Below are 27,570 nucleotides of genomic sequence, written 5' to 3'. Positions count from 1 at the left end.
TCACTAACCCTACAGTCTCACCGTAACCCTACAGTCTCTCCGTAACCCTACAGTCTCACCGTAACCCTCTCTCACCGTAACCCTACAGTATGGTCTCATCATCATGACTAACCCACCCTGGCCACCGTAACCCTACAGTCTCACCGTAACCCTACAGTCTCACCGTAACCCTACAGTACTATCTTCTAACCCTGCAGTACTATCTTCTAACCCTACAGTACTATCTTCTAACCCTGCAGTACTATCTTCTAACCCTGCAGTACTATCTTCTAACCCTACAGTACTATCTTCTAACCCTGCAGTACTATCTTCTAACCCTGCAGTACTATCTTCTAACCCTGCAGTACTATCTTCTAACCCTGCAGTACTATCTTCTAACCCTACAGTACTATCTTCTAACCCTGCAGTACTATCTTCTAACCCTGCAGTACTATCTTCTAACCCTACAGTACTATCTTCTAACCCTGCAGTACTATCTTCTAACCCTGCAGTACTATCTTCTAACCCTGCAGTACTATCTTCTAACCCTGCAGTACTATCTTCTAACCCTGCAGTACTATCTTCTAACCCTGCAGTACTATCTTCTAACCCTGCAGTACTATCTTCTAACCCTGCAGTACGGTCTCACCGTAACCCTACAGTACTATCTTCTAACCCTGCAGTACTATCTTCTAACCCTACAGTACTATCTTCTAACCCTACAGTACTATCTCACCGTAACCCTACAATACTATCTCACCGTAACCCTACAGTACTATCTCACCGTAACCCTACAGTCTCACCGTAACCCTACAGTCTCACCGTAACCCTACAGTCTCACCGTAACCCTACAGTCTCCGTAACCCTACAGTCTCACCGTAACCCTACAGTCTCACCGTAACCCTACAGTCTCACCGTAACCCTACAGTCTCACCGTAACCCTAGAGTATGGTCTCACCGTTGGCATCATGACTATACTCCACCCTGGCTACCGTAACCCTACAGTCTCTCCGTAACCCTACAGTCTCACCGTAACCCTACAGTCTCACCATAACCCTACAGTCTCTCCGTAACCCTACAGTCTCACCGTAACCCTACAGTCTCTCCGTAACCCTACAGTCTCACCGTAACCCTAGTCTCACCGTAACCCTACAGTCTCACCGTAACCCTACAGTCTCACCGTAACCCTACAGTATGGTCTCACCGTTGGCATCATGACTATACTCCACCCTGGCCACCGTAACCCTACAGTCTCACCGTAACCCTACAGTCTCTCCGTAACCCTACAGTCTCACCGTAACCCTACAGTCTCACCGTAACCCTACAGTATGGTCTCACCGTTGGCATCATGACTATACTCCACCCTGGCCACCGTAACCCTACAGTCTCTCCGTAACCCTACAGTCTCACCGTAACCCTACAGTCTCACCGTAACCCTACAGTCTCTCCGTAACCCTACAGTCTCACCGTAACCCTACAGTCTCACCGTAACCCTACAGTCTCTCCGTAACCCTACAGTCTCACCGTAACCCTACAGTATGGTCTCACCGTTGGCATCATGACTATACTCCACCCTGGCCACCGTAACCCTACAGTCTCTCCGTAACCCTACAGTCTCACCGTAACCCTACAGTCTCACCGTAACCCTACAGTCTCACCGTAACCCTACAGTATGGTCTCACCGTTGGCATCATGACTATACTCCACCCTGGCCACCGTAACCCTACAGTCTCACCGTAACCCTACAGTCTCTCCGTAACCCTACAGTCTCACCGTAACCCTACAGTATGGTCTCACCGTTGGCATCATGACTATACTCCACCCTGGCCACCGTAACCCTACAGTCTCACCGTAACCCTACAGTCTCACCGTAACCCTACAGTCTCACCGTAACCCTACAGTCTCACCGTAACCCTACAGTCTCACCGTAACCCTACAGTCTCTCCGTAACCCTACAGTCTCACCGTAACCCTACAGTATGGTCTCACCGTTGGCATCATGACTATACTCCACCCTGGCCACCGTAACCCTACAGTCTCACCGTAACCCTACAGTCTCTCCGTAACCCTACAGTCTCACCGTAACCCTACAGTCTCACCGTAACCCTACAGTATGGTCTCACCGTTGGCATCATGACTATACTCCACCCTGGCCACCTCTCCGTAACCCTACAGTCTCTCCGTCTCAACCCTACAGTCTCACCGTAACCCTACAGTCTCACCGTAACCCTACAGTCTCTCCGTAACCCTACAGTCTCACCGTAACCCTACAGTCTCACCGTCTCAACCCTACAGTCTCTCCGTAACCCTACAGTCTCACCGTAACCCTACAGTATGGTCTCACCGTTGGCATCATGACTATACTCCACCCTGGCCACCGTAACCCTACAGTCTCTCCGTAACCCTACAGTCTCACCGTAACCCTACAGTCTCACCGTAACCCTACAGTCTCACCGTAACCCTACAGTATGGTCTCACCGTTGGCATCATGACTATACTCCACCCTGGCCACCGTAACCCTACAGTCTCACCGTAACCCTACAGTCTCTCCGTAACCCTACAGTCTCACCGTAACCCTACAGTATGGTCTCACCGTTGGCATCATGACTATACTCCACCCTGGCCACCGTAACCCTACAGTCTCACCGTAACCCTACAGTCTCACCGTAACCCTACAGTCTCACCGTAACCCTACAGTCTCACCGTAACCCTACAGTCTCACCGTAACCCTACAGTCTCTCCGTAACCCTACAGTCTCACCGTAACCCTACAGTATGGTCTCACCGTTGGCATCATGACTATACTCCACCCCGGCCACCGTACATCTCCTGAACACCATCTTGTTCTCTGTGAGTGTTCCGGTCTTGTCAGAGAAGATGTACTGCATCTGCCCAAGGTCTTCGGTGATGTTCAGAGCTCGACACTGCAGATGAGAGTCAGTCTCCTCATCGTACAGGTCTTGGTCCTGATGGATGAAATACACCTGACAGATCTTCACAATCTCTATGGACACGAACAGCGAGACGGGGATCAGGACCTAAAGACGGAAGAGATTCTATTACCGACAAAGACGTCTTTTGAAAGGAGACAACAACAAGAGCAGGAAACCCAACACAGTCATGTATAGCTCTGACAGGACAGATTACAGAGTCTGAGAATGTGTTCCAAATTTAACCCTATTCCCTACATAGTGCACTACTTAGGACCAGTGCCCTATTCCCTATATAGTGCACTACTTTAGACCAGCGCCATATTCCCTATATAGTGCACTACTTTAGACCAGCGCCATATTCCCTATATAGTGCACTATTTAGGACCAGCGCCCTATTCCCTACATAGTGCTCTACTTAAGACCAGCACCCTATGGACCATTTGGGCAACATCCGGTGTCTTTGGTGGAAACATTGTAAAAATCATTGTGGTGACTTGTAACTGATAGGGATGTGAAGGGAGACATCTACATTGGAAGAAAAGTATGTGAACCATTTAGAAGAACCTGGATTTCTGCATAAATTTGTCATAAAATGTGATCTGCCCATCTAAGTCACAACAGACACAAAGTGTGCTTAAACTAATAACACACAAATTGTATTTCTAGTCTATATTGAATACATAATTTAAACATTCACAGTGTAGGTTGGGAAAAGTATGTGAACCCCCCCCTAGACTAATGACTTCTCCAAAAGCTAATTGGAGTCAGGAGTCCGCTAACCTGGTGTCCAGTCATTGAGACGAGATTGGAGATGTTGGTTAGAGCTGCCCTGCCCCATAGCAAACACTCACAAAATTTGAGTAGGCTATTCACAAGAAGCACTGCCTGATGTGAGCCATCCATCGAACAAAAAGAGATCTAAGAAGACCGAAGATTAAGAAGGAGGCTCAACCAGTTATTAAATCATAAGGGTTCACATACTTTTCCCACCCTGCACTGCGAATATTTACACGGTGTGTTCAATAAAGACATGAACATATAATTGTGTGTGTGTTATTAGTTCAGGCAGACTGTGTTTGTCTGTTGTTGTGACCTAGATGAAGATCAGATCAAATGTTACGACCAATTTGTGCAGAAATCCAGGTGATTCCAAAGGGTTCACATACCTTTTCTTGCCGCTGTATCTGATCAACACGTTTAGGAACAGGAGAGAAAATACCACAGATTCCATTTCACACAAAAACAGAGCTTTGTGGGAGACTAAGCTTGAGGTGGCTTGTGACTGACAAGGTTGTAGACGGCGACGTTTACGTGACTAACACCTTAAGACATAGACAACACTGTCATGTATAACTCCGATAGAAGACGTACATTTATCTGGAGACATTTATTGAACTTTGTGCTGCTGGTACATGGGGACATTAAGGGTTCTACCATACTAAGGGGACATTAAGGGTTCTACCATACTAAGGGGACATTAAGGGTTCTACCATACTAAGGGGACATTAAGGGTTCTACCATACCAAGGGGACATTAAGGGTTCTACCATACCAAGGGGACATTAAGGGTTCTACCATACTAAGGGGACATTAAGGGTTCTACCATACTAAAGGGACATTAAGGGTCATACTAAGGGGACATTAAGGGTTCTACCATACTAAGGGGGCATTAAGGGTTCATACTAAGGGGGCATTAAGGGTTCTACCATACTAAGGGGACATTAAGGGTTCTACCATACTAAGGGGACATTAAGGGTTCTACCATACTAAGGGGACATTAAGGGTCCTACCATACTAAAGGGACATTAAGGGTCCTACCATACTAAGGGGACATTAAGGGTTCTACCATACTAAGGGGACATTAAGGGTTCTACCATACTAAGGGGCCATTAAGGGTTCTACCATACTAAGGGGACATTAAGGGTTCTACCATACTAAGGGGACATTAAGGGTTCTACCATACTAAGGGGACATTAAGGGTTCTACCATACTAAGGGGACACTGTTTATAGGTAGAAACTGAGCTGCACTTTGTTGGCGACCCCTCCCACGCTCGACACCCTCAGTTCGAGAGGCCTCCCTCTAGCCGGCGCTTCAGAATGCCCGTGGCCAAGAAGAAACATTCATTTTGTTTCTTGTCCTGTTGGAATACTAAATGCAAAGTAAATTGAATCAATGTACAGTACCAGCCAAAAGTTTGGACACACCTACTCATTCAGCAGTTTCTCATTAGTTTACCATTGTCTACATTGTAAAATAATAGCGAAGAAATCAAAACTATGAAATAATATGTAGAAACCAAAAAAGTGTAACACGTATATCCTAATATATTTTATATTTGAGGTTCTTCAAAGTAGCCACCCTTTTGCATTGATGACAGTTTTGCACTTTTGGCATTCTCTCAACCAGCTTCATGAGGTAGTCACCTGGAATGCATTTCAATTAACAGGCGTGCCATGTTAAAGTTAATTTGTGGAATTTATTTCCTTCTCAATGTGTTTAAGCCAATCAGTTGTGTTGTGAAAAGGTAGGGTTGGTATACAGAACATAGCCCTATTTGGTAAAAGACCAAGTCCATATTATGTCAAAAACAGCTCAAATAAGCAAAGAGAAATGACAGTTCATCATTACTTTAAGACATGAAGGTCAGTCAATATGGAAAATTAAGTACTTTGAAAGATTCTTCAAGTGCAGTCGCAAAAACCATCAAGCGCTATGATGAAACGGGCTCTCATGAGGACCGCCACAGGAAAGGAAGACACAGAACTACCTCTGCTGCAGAGGATAAGTTCATTAGAGTTACCAGCCTCAGAAATTGCAGGCCAAATAAATGCTTCACAGAGTTCAAGTAACAGACATGTCTCAACATCAACTCAGAGGAGTTCAGTTCAGAGGAGAGTGTGTGAATCAGGTCTTCATGGTCAAATTGCCGCAAAGAAACCACTACTAAATGACACCAATAAGAAGAGACTTGCTTGGACCGAGAAACATGAGCAATGGACATTAGACTGGTGGAAATCTGTCCTTTGGTCTGATGAGTCCAAATGTGAGACTTTCGGTTCCAACCGCCGTTGTCCTTGTCAGACACAGAGTAGGTGAACGGATGATCTGGTGACACCGTCTGAATTATTTACAATATGTCGTGACATGACTATCATTAATGTGATGACTGTTATTTATCAAATAATTACCTACTATGTTTTATTGACACACGATTCAATTAAATAATTTAACAATTAATTCATTAGGAATATTAGGGCACCATGGGAAAAGTTTGTTTAAAGAGTGACCCTCTCCCGACTTAATCTAAAGATATATAGATATCTCTTCCATCAATAAATCAATTATTGCATCTCGTTCTGAACACAGCATAATTCTTGATATCTGCACGAACGCTAGCCTAATTGATAAATCAGCGATACACAAACTAACTAAATCCTCACACAGAATACGTAAACACATACAGCACAGGTTATTGATTCCATACATAACACAATGATAACTGGTCCCTAGTGGACTAACAAAAACATGACCGTTTGGTTATGCAATGGAAGGGATGGGATGTTTAGGTAAGGAGAGGGGGAGACAAAGAGACAACTTATTGTACATATTTTAGGAAACTACCCTCACTGTAGCCAGAATATTTAGCACCCTAACAACCGCTCATTCGGATTACAAATGCAATATATATTTACGCATAGATGTCTTTCTCTGTAGGCTCTGTTGAAACCACTCAATCCGTCTATGGGGAGTAGTTCGGTGTAATTCTCTGGTTGTCCACCAGGGGTCACAATGTCCTTAGTTATAGGCTTTTTTGTGTTGGGAGTGTTCTTAGGATGGATACTTCAGGTGTACCACACGGTGGTGAGGGGGAAATGATCTACACTCTCGTCTTTGGTTGAATGTCCTAGACAACTGTACATACCCAGTTGCATACTGAATGTTTGGTCGAGTGTCTTTACCTTCTTCAATCGTCGAGAGTTTCAGAGGGTCTTAGCCACCGATCCACGCTGTCTGATCTTGTAGTTTTGACCATTTCAGCGTGTGGACCACACCCTCACGTTCTCTGGTCTCAATGGTTGATTATTCAGGGTACAGCTAGGACTACTTTACATGCCGGCATGTTTTGGTATGTAAATGTCGTTAGTCCTTTTAAGCACTCTGGTCGGAAAGGCGGTTCCATCATGTTGACATGAACTCTGAGGTCACGTGGGCGTCGCTACGGACTGGGCACAAGTTTCCATGTAACACAATTCTCATTTAGAAGGCTAAGAGTGGCTACTTTGAAGAATCTCAAATATATTTTGATTTGTTGAACAATGTTTTTGGTTACCACATAATTCCATATGTGTTATTTCATAGTTTTGATGTCTACAATAATTCTACAATGTAGAAAATAGTACAAATAAAGAAAACCCCTTGAGTAGGTGTGTCCAAACTGTTGACTGCTACTGTATGACCTGCTCTATCTAGTGCAGTTGGAACAGTGGTCGGTTGTGAGTGAATATATCAATGTCCTCTATGTTGTTCGTTTATACGATGGGACTGAATTTAAATGTGGATGGGATCCTTTTAATGGAAGGTGATGCAAAAGGATAAAGGTCCAACCTGGATGGACAATAAAGTTATATTCTATCCCTAACCTACTGCCACATGTATGATCATACTAGAGAGACATATTTCCCTCAGATTACCCAGACCCACTCAGACCTTAGAAAACAAATAAACTCCCATATTTATTTGGTGAATCACAGCAGCAAGATGTGCCCTCTGTTGCCACAAGAAAAGGTCAACCAGTGAAGAACAAACACCATTGTAAATACAACTCATATTTATGTTTATTTATTTTCCCTTTTGTAGTTTAACTATTTGCACATTGATACAACACTGTATATAGACATAATATAACATTTGAAATGTCTTTATTCTTTTAAAACTTCTGTGAGTGTAATGTTTACTGTTAATTTCCAAATTGTTTATTTCCATTTTGTTTGCCTAATTCACTTGCTTTGGCAATGTAAATATACACCGAGTACACCAGACATTAGGAACACCTTCCTAATATTTAGTTGCACCCTCCCACCTGCCTTTGCCGTCAGAACAGCCTCAATTTGACAGGGCATGGACTCCGCAAGGCGTTGAAAGCGCTCCACAGGAATGCTGGCCCATGCCGACTCCAATGTTTCCTACAGTTGTGTCAAGTTGGCTGGATGTCCTTTGGGTGGTGGACCATTCTTGATACACACAGGAGACTGTTGAGTGTGAAAAACACAGCAGCGTTGCAGTTCTTGACATAGTCAAACGGGTGTGACAGGCACCTACTACCGTACCCTGTTCTAAAGGCACCTACTACCGTACCCTGTTCAAAGGGCACGTACCACGTACCCTGTTCAAAAGGCACCTACTACCATACCCTGTTCAAAAGACGCCTACTACCGTACCCTGTTCAAAAGGCACCTACTACCGTACCCTGTTCAAAGGGCACGTACCACGTACCCTGTTCAAAAGGCACCTACCACCATACCCTGTTCAAAAGCACCTACTACCATACCCTGTTCAAAAGACGCCTACTACCATACCCTGTTCAAAAGCACCTACTACCATACCCTGTTCAAAAGACGCCTACTACCATACCCTGTTCAAAAGGCACCTACTACCATACCCTGTTCAAAAGGCACCTACCACCATACCCTGTTCAAAGGCACCTACTACCCTGTTCAAAGGCACCTACTACCATACACTGTTCAAAGGCACCTACTACCCTGTTCAAAGGCACCTACTACCATACCCTGTTCAAAAGACGCCTACTACCATACCCTGTTCAAAGGCACCTACTACCATACCCTGTTCAAAGGCACCTACTACCATACCCTGTTCAAAGGCACCTACTACCATACCCCGTTCAAAGGCACCTACCACCATACCCTGTTCAAAAGGCACCTACTACCATACCCCGTTCAAAAGGCACCTACTACCATACCCTGTTCAAAGGCACCTACTACCATACCCTGTTCAAAAGGCACCTACCACCATACCCTGTTCAAAGGCACCTACTACCATACCATACTACCACCTACTACCAGACCCCATTCAAAAGGCACCTACTACCATACCCTGTTCAAAGGCACCTACTACCATACCCTGTTCAAAGGCACCTACTACCATACCCTGTTCAAAAGGAACCTACTACCATACCCTGTTCAAAGGCACCTACTACCATACCCTGTTCAAAAGGCACCTACTACCATACCCTGTTCAAAAGGCACCTACTACCATACCCTGTTGAAAGACGCCTACTACCATACCCTATTGAAAGACGCCTACTACCATACCCTGTTGAAAGACGCCTACCACCATACCCTGTTCAAAAGGCACCTACTACCATACCCTGTTCAAAAGGCACCTACTACCATATCCTGTTCAAAAGGCACCTACTACCATACCCTGTTCAAAAGGCACCTACTACCATACCCTGTTCAAAAGGCACCTACTACCATACCCTGTTCAAAAGGCACCTACTACCATACCCTGTTCAAAGGCACCTACTACCATACCCTGTTCAAAAGGCACCTACTACCATACCCTGTTCAAAGGCACCTACTACCGCACCCTGTTCAAAAGGCACCTACTACCGCACCCTGTTCAAAAGGCACCTACTACCGCACCCTGTTCAAAGGCACCTACTACCAGACCCTGTTCAAAGGCACCTACTACCATACCCCGTTCAAAGACACCTACTACCATACCCTGTTCAAAAGGCACCTACTACCATACCCTGTTCAAAAGGCACCTACTACCATACCCTGTTCAAAAGGCACCTACTACCACACCCTGTTCAAAGGCACCTACTACCACACCCTGTTCAAAAGGCACCTACTACCATACCCTGTTCAAAAGGCACCTACTACCATTACCCTGTTCAAAAGGCACCTACTACCCTGTTCAAAGGCACCTACTACCATACCCTGTTCAAAGGCACCTACTACCCTGTTCAAAGGCACCTACTACCCTGTTCAAAGGCACCTACTACCATACCCTGTTCAAAGGCACCTACTACCATACCCTGTTCAAAAGGAACCTACAACCATACCCTGTTCAAAGGCACCTACTACCATACCCTGTTCAAAGGCACCTACTACCATACCCTGTTCAAAGGCACCTACTACCATACCCTGTTCAAAGGCACCTACACTACCATACCCTGTTCAAAGGCACCTACTACCACACCCTGTTCAAAGGCACCTACTACCACACCCTGTTCAAAGGCACCTACTACCATACCCCGTTCAAAGGCACCTACTACCTGTTCAAAGGCACCTACTACCATACCCTGTTCAAAGGCACCTACTACCCTGTTCAAAAGGCAGTCAAATATTTAGTCTTGCCCGTTCACCCTCTGAATGGAACACACACACAATCCGTGTGTAATTGTCTCAAAGCTTATAAATCCTTCTTCAACCCGTCTCCTCCCCTTCATCTACACTGATTGTAGTGGTTTTAACAAGTGACATCAATAAGGGATCATAGCTTTCACCTGGTCAGTCTGTCATGGAAAGAGCAGGTATTGGCCCGACCAACCAGTGCTCCCGCACATTGGCTAACCGGGCTATCTGCATTGTGTCCCACCACCCACCTCCCCCTCCTTTTACACTACTGCTACTCTCTGTTCATCATATATACATAGTCACTTTAACCATATCTACATGTACATACTACCTCAATCAGCCTGACTCAATCAGCCTGTCTGTATATATCCTTGCTACTCTTATAGCCTCACTACTGTATATAGCCTCACTACTGTATAGAGCCTCTCTACTGTATGTAGCCTGTCTTTTTACTGTTGTTTTATTTCTTTACTTACCTATTGTTCACCTAATACCTTTTTTGCACTATTGGTGAGAGCCTGTAAGTAAGCATTTCACTGTAAGGTCTACTACACCTGTTGTATTCAGCATTTCACTGTGAGGTCTACTACACCTGTTGTATTCAGCATTTCACTGTGAGGTCTACTACACCTGTTGTATTCAGCATTTCACTGTAAGGTCTACTACACCTGTTGTATTCAGCATTTCACTGTAAGGTCTACTACACCTGTTGTATTCAGCATTTCACTGTTAGGTCTACTACACCTGTTGTATTCAGCATTTCACTGTGAGGTCTACTACACCTGTTGTATTCAGCATTTCACTGTAAGGTCTACTACACCTGTTGTATTCAGCATTTCACTGTAAGGTCTACTACACCTGTTGTATTCAGCATTTCACTGTAAGGTCTACACCTGTTAATTTCAGCGCACGTGACAAATAAACATTGATTTGATTTATTCTTAATGTGAGGGCGTACCTGAAAGACGATGATCATGGTGAGGAAGAGATAGATGGCAGACAGGACAGGTGACAGCTCGGCTCCTTCAGGACTAAGGACATCAAACACGGGTCTCTTATCTCCGTACTGATACATCCACAAGCCATGACCTAACACAACAAGGTCAAAGGTCATTATAGACTAACTACATCCACAACCCTGGGGAATCAACAGGTCAATTAGGTCAAATCAATTAAATCAAATTCAGGTCATGACAGCTAGAAAAGATGTGGCCTTGTTACAGGCTGTTATGTATATATTCTACGTCCATGTTTGTGGCCTTGTTACAGGCTGTTATGTATATATTCTAGGTCCATGTTTGTGGCCTTGTTACAGGCTGTTATGTATATATTCTACGTCCATGTTTGTGGCCTTGTTACAGGCTGTTATGTATATATTCTACATCCATGTTACAGGCTGTTATGTATATATTCTACATCCATGTTTGTGGCCTTGTTACAGGCTGTTATGTATATATTCTACGTCCATGTTTGTGGCCTTGTTACAGGCTGTCATGTATATATTCTACATCCATGTTTGTGGCCTTGTTACAGGCTGTTATGTATATATTCTACGTCCATGTTTGTGGCCTTGTTACAGGCTGTTATGTATATATTCTACATCCATGTTTGTGGCCTAGTTACAGGCTGTTATGTATATATTCTACATCCATGTTTGTGGCCTTGTTACAGGCTGTTATGTATATATTCTACATCCATGTTTGTGGCCTTGTTACAGGCTGTTATGTATATATTCTACGTCCATGTTTGTGGCCTTGTTACAGGCTGTTATGTATATATTCTACGTCCTTGTTACAGGCTGTTATGTATATATTCTGTCCATGTTTGCCTTGTTACAGGCTGTTATGTATATATTCTACGTCCATGTTTGTTACAGGCTGTTATGTATATATTCTACGTCCATGTTTGTGGCCTTGTTACAGGCTGTTATGTATATATTCTACGTCCATGTTTGTGGCCTTGTTACAGGCTGTTATGTATATTCTACATCCATGTTTGTGGCCTTGTTACAGGCTGTTATGTATATATTCTACGTCCATGTTTGTGGCCTTGTTACAGGCTGTTATGTATATATTCTACATCCATGTTTGTGGCTGTCATGTATATATTCTACGTCCATGTTTGTGACCTTGTTACAGGCTGTTATGTATATATTCTACGTCCTTGTTACAGGCTGTTATGTATATAGTCTACGTCCATGTTTGAGGCCTTGTTACAGGCTGTTATATATATATTCTACGTCCATGTTTGAGGCCTTGTTACAGGCTGTTATGTATATATTCTAGGTCCATGTTACAGGCTGTTATGTATATATTCTACGTCCATGTTTGTGACCTTGTTACAGGCTGTTATGTATATATTCTACATTCTTGTTACAGGCTGTCATGTATATATTCTACGTCCATGTTTGTGACCTTGTTACAGGCTGTTATGTATATATTCTACATCCTTGTTACAGGCTGTCATGTATATATTCTACGTCCATGTTTGTGACCTTGTTACAGGCTGTTATGTATATATTCCACGTCCTTGTTACAGGCTGTTATGTATATATTCTACATCCTTGTTACAGGCTGTCATGTATATATTCTACGTCCATGTTTGTGGCCTTGTTACAGGCTGTTATGTATATATTCTACGTCCTTGTTACAGGCTGTTATGTATATATTCTACGTCCATGTTTGTGGCCTTGTTACAGGCTGTTATGTATATATTCTACATCCATGTTTGTGGCCTTGTTACAGGCTGTTATGTATATATTCTACGTCCTTGTTACAGGCTGTTATGTATATATTCTACGTCCTTGTTACAGGCTGTTATGTATATATTCTACATCCATGTTTGTGGCCTTGTTACAGGCTGTTATGTATATATTCTACGTCCATGTTTGTGGCCTTGTTACAGGCTGTTATGTATATATTCTACGTCCATGTTTGTGGCCTTGTTACAGGCTGTTATGTATATATTCTACGTCCATGTTTGAGGCCTTGTTACAGGCTGTTATGTATATATTCTAGGTCCATGTTACAGGCTGTTATGTATATATTCTACATCCATGTTTGTGACCTTGTTACAGGCTGTTATGTATATATTCTACATTCTTGTTACAGGCTGTCATGTATATATTCTACGTCCATGTTTGTGACCTTGTTACAGGCTGTTATGTATATATTCTACGTCCTTGTTACAGGCTGTTATGTATATATTCTACGTCCATGTTACAGGCTGTTATGTATATATTCTACATCCATGTTTGTGGCCTTGTTACAGGCTGTTATGTATATATTCTACGTCCTTGTTACAGGCTGTTATGTATATATTCTACGTCCATGTTTGTGGCCTTGTTACAGGCTGTTATGTATATATTCTACGTCCTTGTTACAGGCTGTTATGTATATATTCTACATCCATTTTTGTGGCCTTGTTACAGGCTGTTATGTATATATTCTACGTCCATGTTTGTGGCCTTGTTACAGGCTGTTATGTATATATTCTACATCCATGTTTGTGGCCTTGTTACAGGCTGTTATGTATATATTCTACGTCCATGTTTGAGGCCTTGTTACAGGCTGTTATGTATATATTCTACATCCATGTTTGTGGCCTTGTTACAGGCTGTTATGTATATATTCTACATCCATGTTTGTGGCCTTGTTACAGGCTGTTATGTATATATTCTACGTCCATGTTTGTGGCCTTGTTACAGGCTGTTATGTATATATTCTACATCCATGTTACAGGCTGTTGTTACAGGCTGTTATGTATATATTCTACATCCATGTTTGTGGCCTTGTTACAGGCTGTTATGTATATATTCTACATCCTTGTTACAGGCTGTTATGTATATATTCTACGTCCTTGTTACAGGCTGTTATGTATATATTCTATGTCCATGTTTGTGGCCTTGTTACAGGCTGTTATGTATATATTCTACGTCCATGTTTGTGGCCTTGTTACAGGCTGTTATGTATATATTCTACGTCCATCCTTGTTACAGGCTGTTATGTATATATTCTACGTTTGTGGCCTTGTTACAGGCTGTTATGTATATATTCTACGTCCATGTTTGTGGCCTTGTTACAGGCTGTTATGTATATATTCTACATGTTTGTGGCCTTGTTACAGGCTGTTATGTATATATTCTACGTCCATCCTTGTTACAGGCTGTTATGTATATATTCTACGTCCATGTTTGTGGCCTTGTTACAGGCTGTTATGTATATATTCTACGTCCATGTTTGTTTGTTATGTATATATTCTACATCCATGTTTGTGGCTTGTTACAGGCTGTTATGTATATATTCTACGTCCATGTTTGTGGCCTTGTTACAGGCTGTTATGTATATATTCTACGTCCATGTTTGTGGCCTTGTTACAGGCTGTTATGTATATATTCTACGTCCATGTTTGTGGCCTTGTTACAGGCTGTTATGTATATATTCTACAGTCCATGTTTGTGGCCTTGTTACAGGCTGTTATGTATATATTCTACGTCCATGTTTGTGGCCTTGTTACAGGCTGTTATGTATATATTCTACGTCCATGTTTGTGGCCTTGTTACAGGCTGTTATGTATATATTCTACGTCCATGTTTGTGGCAGGCTGTTATGTATATATTCTACGTCCATGTTTGTGGCCTTGTTACAGGCTGTTATGTATATATTCTACGTCCTTGTTACAGGCTGTTATGTATATATTCTACGTCCATTGTTACAGGCTGTTATGTATATATTCTAGGTCCATGTTACAGGCTGTTATGTATATATTCTACGTCCATGTTTGTGGCCTTGTTACAGGCTGTTATGTATATATTCTACATCCATGTTTGTGGCCTTGTTACAGGCTGTTATGTATATATTCTACGTCCAGGCTGTTATGTATATATTCTACGTTTGTTACAGGCTGTTATGTATATATTCTACATCCATGTTTGTGGCCTTGTTACAGGCTGTTATGTATATATTCTACGTCCATGTTTGTGGCCTTGTTACAGGCTGTTATGTATATATTCTACGTCCATGTTTGTGGCCTTGTTACAGGCTGTTATGTATATATTCTACATTCTTGTTACAGGCTGTTATGTATATATTCTACGTCCATGTTTGTGACCTTGTTACAGGCTGTTATGTATATATTCTACGTCCTTGTTACAGGCTGTTATGTATATATTCTACGTCCATGTTTGTGGCCTTGTTACAGGCTGTTATGTATATATTCTACATCCATGTTTGTGTATATATTCTACGCCATTTTGTGGCCTTGTTACAGGCTGTTATGTATATATTCTACGTCCATGTTTGTGGCCTTGTTACAGGCTGTTATGTATATATTCTACGTCCATGTTTGTGGCCTTGTTACAGGCTGTTATGTATATATTCTACATCCATGTTTGTGGCCTTGTTACAGGCTGTTATGTATATATTCTACGTCCATGTTTGGCTGTTATGTTACAGGCAGGCTGTTATGTATATATTCTACTGTTATCCATGTTTGTGGCCTTGTTACAGGCTGTTTGTGGCCTTGTTACAGGCTGTTATGTATATATTCTACGTCCATGTTATGTATATATTCTACTTGTTACAGGCTGTTATGTATATATTCTACATTCTTGTTACAGGCTGTCATGTATATATTCTACGTCCATGTTTGTGACCTTGTTACAGGCTGTTATGTATATATTCTACATCCTTGTTACAGGCTGTCATGTATATATTCTACGTCCATGTTTGTGACCTTGTTACAGGCTGTTATGTATATATTCCACGTCCTTGTTACAGGCTGTTATGTATATATTCTACATCCTTGTTACAGGCTGTCATGTATATATTCTACGTCCATGTTTGTGGCCTTGTTACAGGCTGTTATGTATATATTCTACGTCCATGTTTGTGGCCTTGTTACAGGCTGTTATGTATATATTCTACATCCATGTTTGTGGCCTTGTTACAGGCTGTTATGTATATATTCTACGTCCTTGTTACAGGCTGTTATGTATATATTCTATGTCCATGTTACAGGCTGTTATGTCTATATTCTACATCCATGTTTGTGGCCTTGTTACAGGCTGTTATGTATATATTCTAGGTCCATGTTTGTGGCCTTGTTACAGGCTGTTATGTATATATTCTACGTCCATGTTTGTGGCCTTGTTACAGGCTGTTATGTATATATTCTACGTCCTTGTTACAGGCTGTTATGTATATATTCTACATCCATGTTTGTGGCCTTGTTACAGGCTGTTATGTATATATTCTAGGTCCATGTTACAGGCTGTTATGTATATATTCTACGTCCATGTTTGTGGCCTTGTTACAGGCTGTTATGTATATATTCTACATCCATGTTTGTGGCCTTGTTACAGGCTGTTATGTATATATTCTACGTCCTTGTTACAGGCTGTTATGTATATATTCTACGTCCTTGTTACAGGCTGTTATGTATATATTCTACGTCCATGTTTGTGGCCTTGTTACAGGCTGTTATGTATATATTCTACGTCCATGTTTGTGGCCTTGTTACAGGCTGTTATGTATATATTCTACGTCCATGTTTGAGGCCTTGTTACAGGCTGTTATGTATATATTCTACGTCCATGTTTGAGGCCTTGTTACAGGCTGTTATGTATATATTCTAGGTCCATGTTACAGGCTGTCATGTATATATTCTACATCCATGTTTGTGACCTTGTTACAGGCTGTTATGTATATATTCTACGTCCTTGTTACAGGCTGTTATGTATATATTCTACGTCCATGTTACAGGCTGTTATGTATATATTCTACATCCATGTTTGTGGCCTTGTTACAGGCTGTTATGTATATATTCTACGTCCTTGTTACAGGCTGTTATGTATATATTCTCCATGTTTGTGGCGTCCATGTTACAGGCTGTTATGTATATATTCTACATCCATGTTTGTGGCCTTGTTACAGGCTGTTATGTATATATTCTACGTCCTTGTTACAGGCTGTTATGTATATATTCTACGTCCATGTTTGTGGCCTTGTTACAGGCTGTTATGTGTATATTCTACGTCCTTGTTACAGGCTGTTATGTATATATTCTACATCCATGTTTGTGGCCTTGTTACAGGCTGTTATGTATATATTCTACGTCCATGTTTGTGGCCTTGTTACAGGCTGTTATGTATATATTCTACATCCATGTTTGTGGCCTTGTTACAGGCTGTTATGTATATATTCTACGTCCATGTTTGTGGCCTTGTTACAGGCTGTTATGTATATATTCTACGTCCTTGTTACAGGCTGTCATGTATATATTCTATGTCCATGTTTGAGGCCTTGTTACAGGCTGTTATGTATATATTCTACGTCCATGTTTGTGACCTTGTTACAGGCTGTTATGTCTATATTCTACATCCATGTTACAGGCTGTTATGTATATATTCTACGTCCTTGTTACAGGCTGTTATGTATATATTCTACATCCATGTTTGTGGCCTTGTTACAGGCTGTTATGTATATATTCTACATCCTTGTTACAGGCTGTTATGTATATATTCTACGTCCTTGTTACAGGCTGTTATGTATATATTCTACGTCCATGTTTGTGGCCTTGTTACAGGCTGTTATGTATATATTCTACGTCCTTGTTACAGGCTGTTATGTATATATTCTACATCCTTGTTACAGGCTGTTATGTATATATTCTACATCCATGTTTGTGGCCTTGTTACAGGCTGTTATGTATATATTCTACATCCATGTTTGTGGCCTTGTTACAGGCTGTTATGTATATATTCTACATCCATGTTTGTGGCCTTGTTACAGGCTGTTATGTATATATTCTACATCCATGTTTGTGGCCTTGTTACAGGCTGTTATGTATATATTCTACGTCCATGTTTGTGGCCTTGTTACAGGCTGTTATGTATATATTCTACGTCCATGTTTGTGGCCTTGTTACAGGCTGTTATGTATATATTCTACGTCCATGTTTGAGGCCGTGTTACAGGCTGTTATGTATATATTCTACGTCCATGTTTGTGGCCTTGTTACAGGCTGTTATGTATATATTCTACGTCCATGTTTGAGGCCGTGTTACAGGCTGTTATGTATATATTCTAGGTCCATGTTACAGGCTGTTATGTATATATTCTACGTCCATGTTTGTGGCCTTGTTACAGGCTGTTATGTATATATTCTACGTCCTTGTTACAGGCTGTTATGTATATATTCTACGTCCTTGTTACAGGCTGTTATGTATATATTCTACGTCCTTGTTACAGGCTGTTATGTATATATTCTACGTCCATGTTTGTGGCCTTGTTACAGGCTGTTATGTATATATTCTACGTCCATGTTTGTGACCTTGTTACAGGCTGTTATGTATATATTCTACATCCATGTTTGTGACCTTGTTACAGGCTGTTATGTATATATTCTACGTCCATGTTTGTGACCTTGTTACAGGCTGTTATGTATATATTCTACGTCCATGTTTGTGACCTTGTTACAGGCTGTTATGTATATATTCTACATCCATGTTTGTTGATTGAGTTTAAACACTGTTTCCCATGCTTTAATTAATGAATATGCACCTGTGGAACGGTCGTTAAGACACTAACAGCTTACAGACGGTAGGCAATTAGGGTCACAGTTATGAAAACTTAGGACACTAAAGAGGCCTTTCTCCTGACTCTAAAAAATAACAAAAGAAAATGCCCAGGATCCCTGCTCATCTGTGTGAACGTGCCTTAGGCATGCTGCAAGGAGGCATGAGGACTGCAGATGAGGCCAGGGCAATAAATTGCAATGTCCGTACTGTGAGACGCCTAAGACAGCGCTACAGGGAGACAGGACGGACAGCTGATCTTCCTCACAATGGCAGACCACGTGTAACAACACCTGCACAGGATCGGTACATCTGAACATCACACCTGCGGGACAGGTACAGGATGGCAACAACAACTGCCCGAGATACACCAGGAACGCACAATCCCTCCATTAGTGCTCAGACTGTCCGCGATAGTCTGAGAGAGGCTGGACTGAGGGCTTGTAGGTCTGTTGTAAGGCAGGTCCTCACCAGACATCACCGGCAACAACGTGGCCTATGAGCACAAACCCACTGTAGCTGGACCAGACAGGACTGGCAAAAAGTGCTCTTCACTGACGAGTCGCGGTTTTGTCTCACCAGGGGTGATGGTCGGATTCGCGTTTATCGTCAAAGGAATGATCGTTAGACCTGTACTCTGAAGCGGGATCGATTTGTAGGTGGAGGGTCCGTCATGGTCTGGGGCGGAGTGTCACAGCATCATCGGACTGAGCTTGCATGAAATCTCAACGCTGTGTGTTACAGGGAAGAAATCCTCCTCCCTCATGTGGTACACTTCCTGCAGGCTCACTTCCTGCAGGCTCATGTTACTTTTGATTTTGACCCCCCCATTGTTCAGGGACAAAATCAATCACTTGCTCAGTTTAGGTCTGTTATTTGAAAGTCAGTTAAGAACATTCTTATTTTCAATGACGGCCTAGAAACAGTGTGTTAACTGCCTTGTTCAGGGGCAGAACGACAGATTTGAACCTTGTCTGCTCTGGGATTTTAACTTGCAACCTTTCGGTTCCTAGCCCAACGCTCTAACTACTAGGCTACCCTGCCTCTGTTGTTGGATCTTGTTTAATGTTCATAGAAATATTTACACCTGTTAAGTTTGCTGAAAATAAACGCAGCTCACAGTAAGAGGCCGTTTCTTTGGTTGTTGCTGAGATTAATATCGTCCCGTATGTTGGAACTCTTTGAAAAACAGGAGTCCGTTTTGTAGAGGACATCCTCTACGTGCCAATAGATTTCCACAGGACTGTCTGACTTAAACCCCTTCAGCTCTTTGGGGAACGTAGTTTACCTCACAGCGATACGTACCGATAGCAGAGAACAGGCACATGACCAATAGGATGATGACACACCAGCCCACGTCCACGTTCATCTGTTTCTCCAGTTTACTGCGTTTGTAGCGGGGGCCATTGTTGTTCAGCATGGCTTTAGTCTCATGACCTACAACACAACTGGCTGTTAACATACAGTTCATACAGGAATCCACAAAGCAGCTCAGAGTAGGTGCTGGTCTCAGATCAGTTTTCCTTCTAGAGCATAATGAATAGGATCATAGGGACAGATCTCAGATCAGTTTTCCTTCTAGAGCTTAATGAATAGGATCATATGGAGCCAGACAGGGTGTGAAACAGAGGCTCCTCCTCTCCTTGCTCGCTTCTAAACCCCATTGGAGGAGATGATCGGTCAAGGTCGCGCCTCTCAAACTTTTTCCTCCAATGCGTTTTGAGAAGGAGGTGAGAGGATGAGAGGAACTGAGGAAAGACTAATTTGAGAGAGAGCCAGGGTGTATATCGGGCTGCCTTACCTCCTTGACCGTGTCCTCCAATGCATTGTGATTGGGAGGTAAGGAGGTAGGGAGGTAAGGAGGTTGGGAGGTAAGGAGGTAAGGAGGTTGGGAGGTAAGGAGGTAAGGAGGTTGGGAGGTAAGGAGGTAAGGAGGTTGGGAGGTAAGGAGGTTGGGAGGTAAGGAGGTTGGGAGGTAAGGAGGTAAGGAGGTTGGGAGGTAGGAGGTTGGGAGGTAAGGAGGTTGGGAGGGAGGTAAGGAGGTTGGGAGGTTGGGAGGTTGGGAGGTAAGGAGGTTGGGAGGTAAGGAGGTAAGGAGGTTGGGAGGTAAGGAGGTAAGGAGGTTGGGAGGTAAGGAGGTAAGGAGGTTGGGAGGTAAGGAGGTAAGGAGGTTGGGAGGTAAGGAGGTTGGGAGGTAAGGAGGTAAGGAGGTTGGGAGGTAAGGAGGTAAGGAGGTTGGGAGGTAAGGAGGTAAGGAGGTTGGGAGGTAAGGAGGTAAGGAGGTTGGGAGGTAAGGAGGTTGGGAGGTAAGGAGGTTGGGAGGTAAGGAGGTTGGGAGGTAAGGAGGTAAGGAGGTTGGGAGGTAAGGAGGTAAGGAGGTTGGGAGGTAAGGAGGTAAGGAAAGAGCCGGGGGATGTTTACCTGCATAGATGACGATCCCCACACACTCCTCTGTATTGCGGATGGTACAGCCCCTCAGCAGCAAGTTGTCTTTGTACAGGCCATCTCTCCTTCCACTGCGATGGGTACTGATCACAGAAGAGATACAGAGCATTCAATATCACTGGATGACGAGGAGACACAAAATGTACATATGATCAATTCATCTAGAATAATCTGCATATTATAAAAAGACCTTTGACTGTCAACAGATACCGTCAACACGTAACATTCCTCTGAACTCAGACCACCTGTGTGTGTGTGTGTGTGTGTGTGTGTGTGTGTGTGTGTGTGTGTTGCACTGAACAGCTCGATAGATCTTCATGCTGCAATGCATTGTGGTCTTCCCTTAGAAGGCACTGAACACTGTAGAGGCTGTAGTAGTCAGTACCACTATGGAGGCTGTAGTAGTCAGTAACACTATAGAGGCTGTAGTAGTCAGTACCACTATAGAGGCTGTAGTAGTCAGTAACACTATAGAGGCTGTAGTAGTCAGTAACACTATAGAGGCTGTAGTAGTCAGTAACACTATAGAGGCTGTAGTCAGTAACTCTATGGAGGCTGTAGTAGTCAGTAACACTGTTCTCTACAGTAACTCTATAGAGGCTGTAGTAGTCAGTAACACTCTATAGAGGCTGTAGTTAGTAACTCTATAGAGGCTGTAGTAGTCAGTAACACTATAGAGGCTGTAGAAGTCAGTAACACTGTTCTCTACAGTAACTCTATAGAGGCTGTAGTAGTCAGTAACACTCTATAGAGGCTGTAGTCAGTAACTCTATAGAGGCTGTAGTAGTCAGTAACACTGTTCTCTACAGTAACTCTATAGAGGCTGTAGTAGTCAGTAACACTCTATAGAGCCTGTAGTCAGTAACTCTATAGAGGCTGTAGTAGTCAGTAACACTATAGAGGCTGTAGTAGTCAGTAACACTATAGAGGCTGTAGTAGTCAGTAACACTATAGAGGCTGTAGTAGTCAGTACCACTGTTCTCTACAGTAACTCTATAGAGGCTGTAGTAGTCAGTAACACTCTATAGAGACTGTAGTCAGTAACTCTATAGAGGCTGTAGTAGTCAGTAACACTGTTCTCTACAGAAACTCTATAGAGGCTGTAGTAGTCAGTAACACTATAGAGACTGTAGTAGTCAGTACCACTATAGAGGCTGTAGTAGTCAGTAACACTATAGAGGCTGTAGTAGTCAGTACCACTATAGAGGCTGTAGTAGGCAGTAACACTACAGCCTGCCTGCCTCCAACACTACAGCCTGCCTGCCTCCAACACTACAGCCTGCCTGCCTCCAACACTACAGCCTGCCTGCCTGCCTCCAACACTACAGCCTGCCTGCCTGCCTCCACCACTACAGCCTGCCTGCCTGCCTCCAACACTACAGCCTGCCTGCCTGCCTCCAACACTACAGCCTGCCTGCCTGCCTCCAACACTACAGCCTGCCTGCCTGCCTCCACCACTACAGCCTGCCTGCCTGCCTCCAACACTACAGCCTGCCTGCCTCCACCACTACAGCCTGCCTGCCTCCAACACTACAGCCTGCCTGCCTCCAACACTACAGCCTGCCTGCCTGCCTCCAACACTACAGCCTGCCTGCCTGCCTGCCTCCAACACTCCAGCCTGCCTCCAACACTACAGCCTGCCTGCCTCCACCACTACAGCCTGCCTGCCTCCAACACTACAGCCTGCCTCCAACACTACAGCCTGCCTGCCTGCCTGCCTCCAACACTACAGCCTGCCTGCCTGCCTGCCTCCAACACTCCAGCCTGCCTGCCTCCAACACTACAGCCTGCCTCCAACACTACAGCCTGCCTGCCTCCAACACTACAGCCTGCCTGCCTCCAACACTCCAGCCTGCCTGCCTCCAACACTCCAGCCTGCCTCCAACACTACAGCCTGCCTGCCTCCAACACTCCAGCCTGCCTCCAACACTACAGCCTGCCTCCAACACTACAGCCTGCCTGCCTGCCTCCACCACTACAGCCTGCCTGCCTCCACCACTACAGCCTGCCTGCCTCCAACACTACAGCCTGCCTGCCTCCAACACTACAGCCTGCCTGCCTCCACCACTACAGCCTGCCTGCCTCCAACACTACAGCCTGCCTCCAACACTACAGCCTGCCTGCCTGCCTGCCTCCAACACTACAGCCTGCCTGCCTCCAACACTACAGCCTGCCTCCAACACTACCTGCCTGCCCAACACTACAGCCTGCCTGCCTCCAACACTCCAGCCTGCCTGCCTCCAACACTACAGCCTGCCTCCTCAACACTACAGCCTGCCTGCCTCCTGCCTCCAACACTCCAGCCTGCCTGCCTCCAACACTCCAGCCTGCCTCCAACACTACAGCCTGCCTCCAACACTACAGCCTGCCTGCCTCCAACACTCCAGCCTGCCTCCAACACTACAGCCTGCCTCCAACACTACAGCCTGCCTCCAACACTACAGCCTGCCTCCAACACTACAGCCTGCCTGCCTGCCTCCACCACTACAGCCTGCCTGCCTCCACCACTACAGCCTGCCTGCCTCCACCACTACAGCCTGCCTGCCTCCAACACTACAGCCTGCCTGCCTCCAACACTACAGCCTGCCTGCCTGCCTGCCTGCCTGCCTGCCTGCCTCCATCACTACAGCCTGCCTGCCTCCACCACTACAGCCTGCCTGCCTCCAACACTACAGCCTGCCTGCCTCCAACACTACAGCCTGCCTGCCTCCAACACTACAGCCTGCCTGCCTCCAACACTACAGCCTGCCTGCCTCCAACACTACAGCCTGCCTGCCTGCCTCCACCACTACAGCCTGCCTGCCTCCAACACTCCAGCCTGCCTGCCTCCAACACTCCAGCCTGCCTGCCTCCACCACTACAGCCTGCCTGCCTCCACCACTACAGCCTGCCTGCCTGCCTCCAACACTACAGCCTGCCTGCCTCCAACACTACAGCCTGCCTGCCTGCCTCCAACACTACAGGCTGCCTGCCTCCACCACTAGAGCCTGCCTGCCTGCCTGCCTCCAACACCACAGCCTGCCTGCCTCCAACACTACAGCCTGCCTGCCTCCAACACTCCAGCCTGCCTGCCTCCAACACTCCAGCCTGCCTGCCTCCAACACTACACCCTGCCTGCCTGCCTCCACCACTACAGCCTGCCTGCATGCCTGCCTCCAACAGTACAGCCTGCCTGCCTCCAACACTACAGCCTATAGTGGGCGGGGTAGTAGTGGTAGTGGTGGTGGTGGTGATAGTGGTGGTGGTAATGGTGGTAATGGTAGTGGCACCCTATTGCCTATATAGTGCACAGGGCCAAAAGTAGTGCACTACTGTATATAGGGGATAGTGGTGGTGATGGTGGTGATGGTAGTGGTGGTGGTGATGGGGGTGGTGATGGTGGTGATAGTGGGGGTGGTAGTGGTGGTGATGGTAGTGGTGGTAGTGATAGTGGTGGTAGTGATAGTGGGGGTGGTAGTGGTGGTGATGGTAGTGGTGGTAGTGATAGTGGTGGTAGTGGTGGTGATGGTAGTGGTGGTAGTGATAGTGGTGGTAGTGGTGGTGATGGTAGTGGTGGTAGTGATAGTGGTGGTAGTGGTGGTGATGGTAGTGGTGGTAGTGATAGTGGTGGTAGTGGTGGTGATGGTAGTGGTGGTAGTGATAGTGGTGGTAGTGATAGTGGTGGTGATGGTAGTGGTGGTGATGGTAGTGGTGGTAGTGATAGTGGGGTGGTAGTGATGGTGGTAGTAGTGGTGATGGTGGTGATGATGGTGATGGTGGTGATGATGGTAGTGATAGTGGTAGTAGTGGTGATGGTGGTGATGATGGTAGTGATAGTGGTAGTAGTGGTGATGGTGGTGATGATGGTAGTGATAGTGGTGATGGTGGTGATGATGGTAGTGATAGTGGTAGTAGTGGTGATGGTAGTGATGGTGGTAGTGATAGTGGTGGTGATGGTAGTGGTAGTGGTAGGGGTGGTAGTGATAGTGGTAAGGGTGGTAGTTGTGGTAGTGGTAGTTGTGGTAGTGGTAGTTGTGGTAGTGGTAGTGGTAAGGGTGGTAGTTGTGGTAGTGGTAGTGGTAGTTTTGGTAGTGGTAGTGGTAGGGGTGGTAGTGGTAGGGGTGGTAGTGATAGTGGTGGTAGTGGTAGGGGTGGTAGTGGTAGGGGTGGTAGTGATAGTGGTGGTAGTGGTAGTGGTGGTAGTGGTAGGGGTGGTAGTGGTAGTTGTGGAGGTGGTAGTGGTAGGGGTGGTAGCGGTAGGGGTGGTAGTGATAGTGGTGGTAGTGGTAGTGGTAGGGGTGGTAGTGGTGGTAGTGATAGTGGTAAGGGTGGTAGTGGTAGGGGTGGTAGTGGTAGGGGTGGTAGTGATAGTGGTGGTAGTGGTAGTGGTGGTAGTGGTAGGGGTGGTAGTGGTAGGGGTGGTAGTGATAGTGGTAAGGGTGGTAGTGGTAGTGATGATAGTGGTGGTGATGGTAGTGATGGTGGTAGTGATAGTGGTGGTAGTTGTGATAGTGGTGGTAGTTGTGGTAGTGATAGTGGTGATAGTGGTGGTAGTGATAGTGGTGGTAGTGATAGTGGTGGTAGTGATAGTGGTGGTAGTGGTGATAGTGGTGGTAGTGATAGTGGTGGTAGTGATAGTGGTGGTAGTGATAGTGGTGGTAGTGATAGTGGTGGTAGTGATAGTGGTGGTAGTGATAGTGGTGGTAGTGATAGTAGTGGTAGTGATAGTGGTGGTAGTGATAGTGGTGGTAGTGATAGTGGTGGTAGTGATGGTGATGATGGTAGTGATAGTGGTGGTAGTGGTGGTGATAGTGGTGGTAGTGGTGATAGTGGTGATAGTGGTGGTAGTGATAGTGGTGGTGGTGGTGATAGTGGTGGTAGTGGTAGTGGTGATAGTGGTGGTGGTGGTGATAGTGGTGGTAGTGGTAGTGGTGGTGGTGGTAGTGGTAGTGGTGGTGGTGGTGATAGTGGTGATAGTGGTGATAGTGGTGATAGGTGATAGTGGTGATAGTGGTGATAGTGGTGGTAGTGGTGATAGTGGTGATAGTGGTGATAGTGGTGGTAGTGGTAGTGGTGGTGTGGTGATAGTGGTGATAGTGGGTAGTGGTGATAGTGGTGGTAGTAGTGGTGGTAGTAGTGGTGGTAGTGATAGTGGTGGTAGTGGTGGTGATAGTGGTGGTAGTGGTGGTAGTGGTGGTGATAGTGGTGGTAGTGGTGATAGTGGTAGTGGTGGTGATAGTGGTGATAGTGGTGGTGATAGTGGTGGTGATAGTGGTGGTGATAGTGGTGGTAGTGGTGATAGTGGTGGTGGTGATAGTGGTGGTAGTGGTGGTAGTGGTGGTAGTGGTGGTAGTGGTGATAGTGGTAGTGGTGGTAGTGGTGGTAGTGGTGATAGTGGTAGTGGTGGTAGTGGTGGTAGTGGTGATGGTGGTGATGGTGATGGTGGTGATAGTGGTGGTGGTGAGTGGTGATAGTGGTGGTGGTGGTGGTGATAGTGGTGGTAGTGGTGGTAGTGGTGATAGTGGTGGTAGTGGTGGTAGTGGTGATAGTGGTAGTGGTGGTAGTGGTGGTAGTGGTGGTAGTGGTGATAGCGGTGGTAGTGGTAGTGGTGATAGTGGTGGTAGTGGTGATAGTGGTGGTAGTGGTAGTGGTGATAGTGGTGATAGTGGTGGTGATAGTGGTGATAGTGGTGGTGGTGGTGATAGTGGTGGTAGTGGTGGTGGTGGTGATAGTGGTGGTGGTGGTAGTGGTGATAGTGGTGGTGGTGGTGGTGGTAGTGGTGGTGATAGTGGTGGTGGTAGTGGTGATAGTGGTGGTAGTGGTGATAGTGATAGTGGTGATAGTGATGATAGTAGTGGTGATAGTGGTAGTGATAGTGGTGATAGTGGTAGTGGTGATAGTGGTGGTAGTGATGGTGGTAGTGATAGTGGTGATAGTGATAGTGGTAGGGGTGGTGGTAGTGGTGGTGGTGATAGTGGTGGTAATGGTAGTGGTTATGGTGGTAATGGTGGTAATGGTAGTGGCACACTATTGCCTATATAGTGCACAGGGTCAAAAGTAGTGCACTACTATATATAGGGAATAGGGTGCCACTTGAGACAAAGCCAGTGTGCGGGCCAGAAACATCCATTCCTTCAGTTAGTTTGATTCCAGTTCCGAATGAACTTTTAACCACCATCATCTCTGCACAAAGCAGAAAGAGCAACTGGAACGGATAACCAGATGTAATTCATTATGATTAAATGCAGCTCACTGAAGTCGTTTTTATCCATATGATGT

General features: G+C 44.9%; 1 protein-coding gene across 1 annotated transcript in view; it reads right to left on the bottom strand.

Moving 5' to 3' along the window:
* Positions 1-27,570, bottom strand: part of atp10a (ATPase phospholipid transporting 10A) — a 165,255-nt gene that overhangs the window by 95,652 nt on the left and 42,033 nt on the right. The window contains exons 4-7 of the mRNA XM_065009979.1: positions 21,289-21,395; positions 20,173-20,304; positions 11,252-11,382; positions 2,763-3,015 (exon numbers count right to left, since the gene is read on the bottom strand). Coding sequence (XP_064866051.1) covers positions 2,763-3,015; positions 11,252-11,382; positions 20,173-20,304; positions 21,289-21,395 — 623 coding nt within the window. The remainder of the gene's footprint in view (positions 1-2,762; positions 3,016-11,251; positions 11,383-20,172; positions 20,305-21,288; positions 21,396-27,570) is intronic.

The sequence above is a fragment of the Oncorhynchus nerka genome, linkage group LG25, assembly GCF_034236695.1.
Source record: "Oncorhynchus nerka isolate Pitt River linkage group LG25, Oner_Uvic_2.0, whole genome shotgun sequence".
NCBI classification, from domain to species: domain Eukaryota; kingdom Metazoa; phylum Chordata; class Actinopteri; order Salmoniformes; family Salmonidae; genus Oncorhynchus; species Oncorhynchus nerka.
The sequence above is the reverse complement of the archived record's forward strand: the minus strand, read 5'-3'. Positions and strand labels throughout refer to the sequence as shown.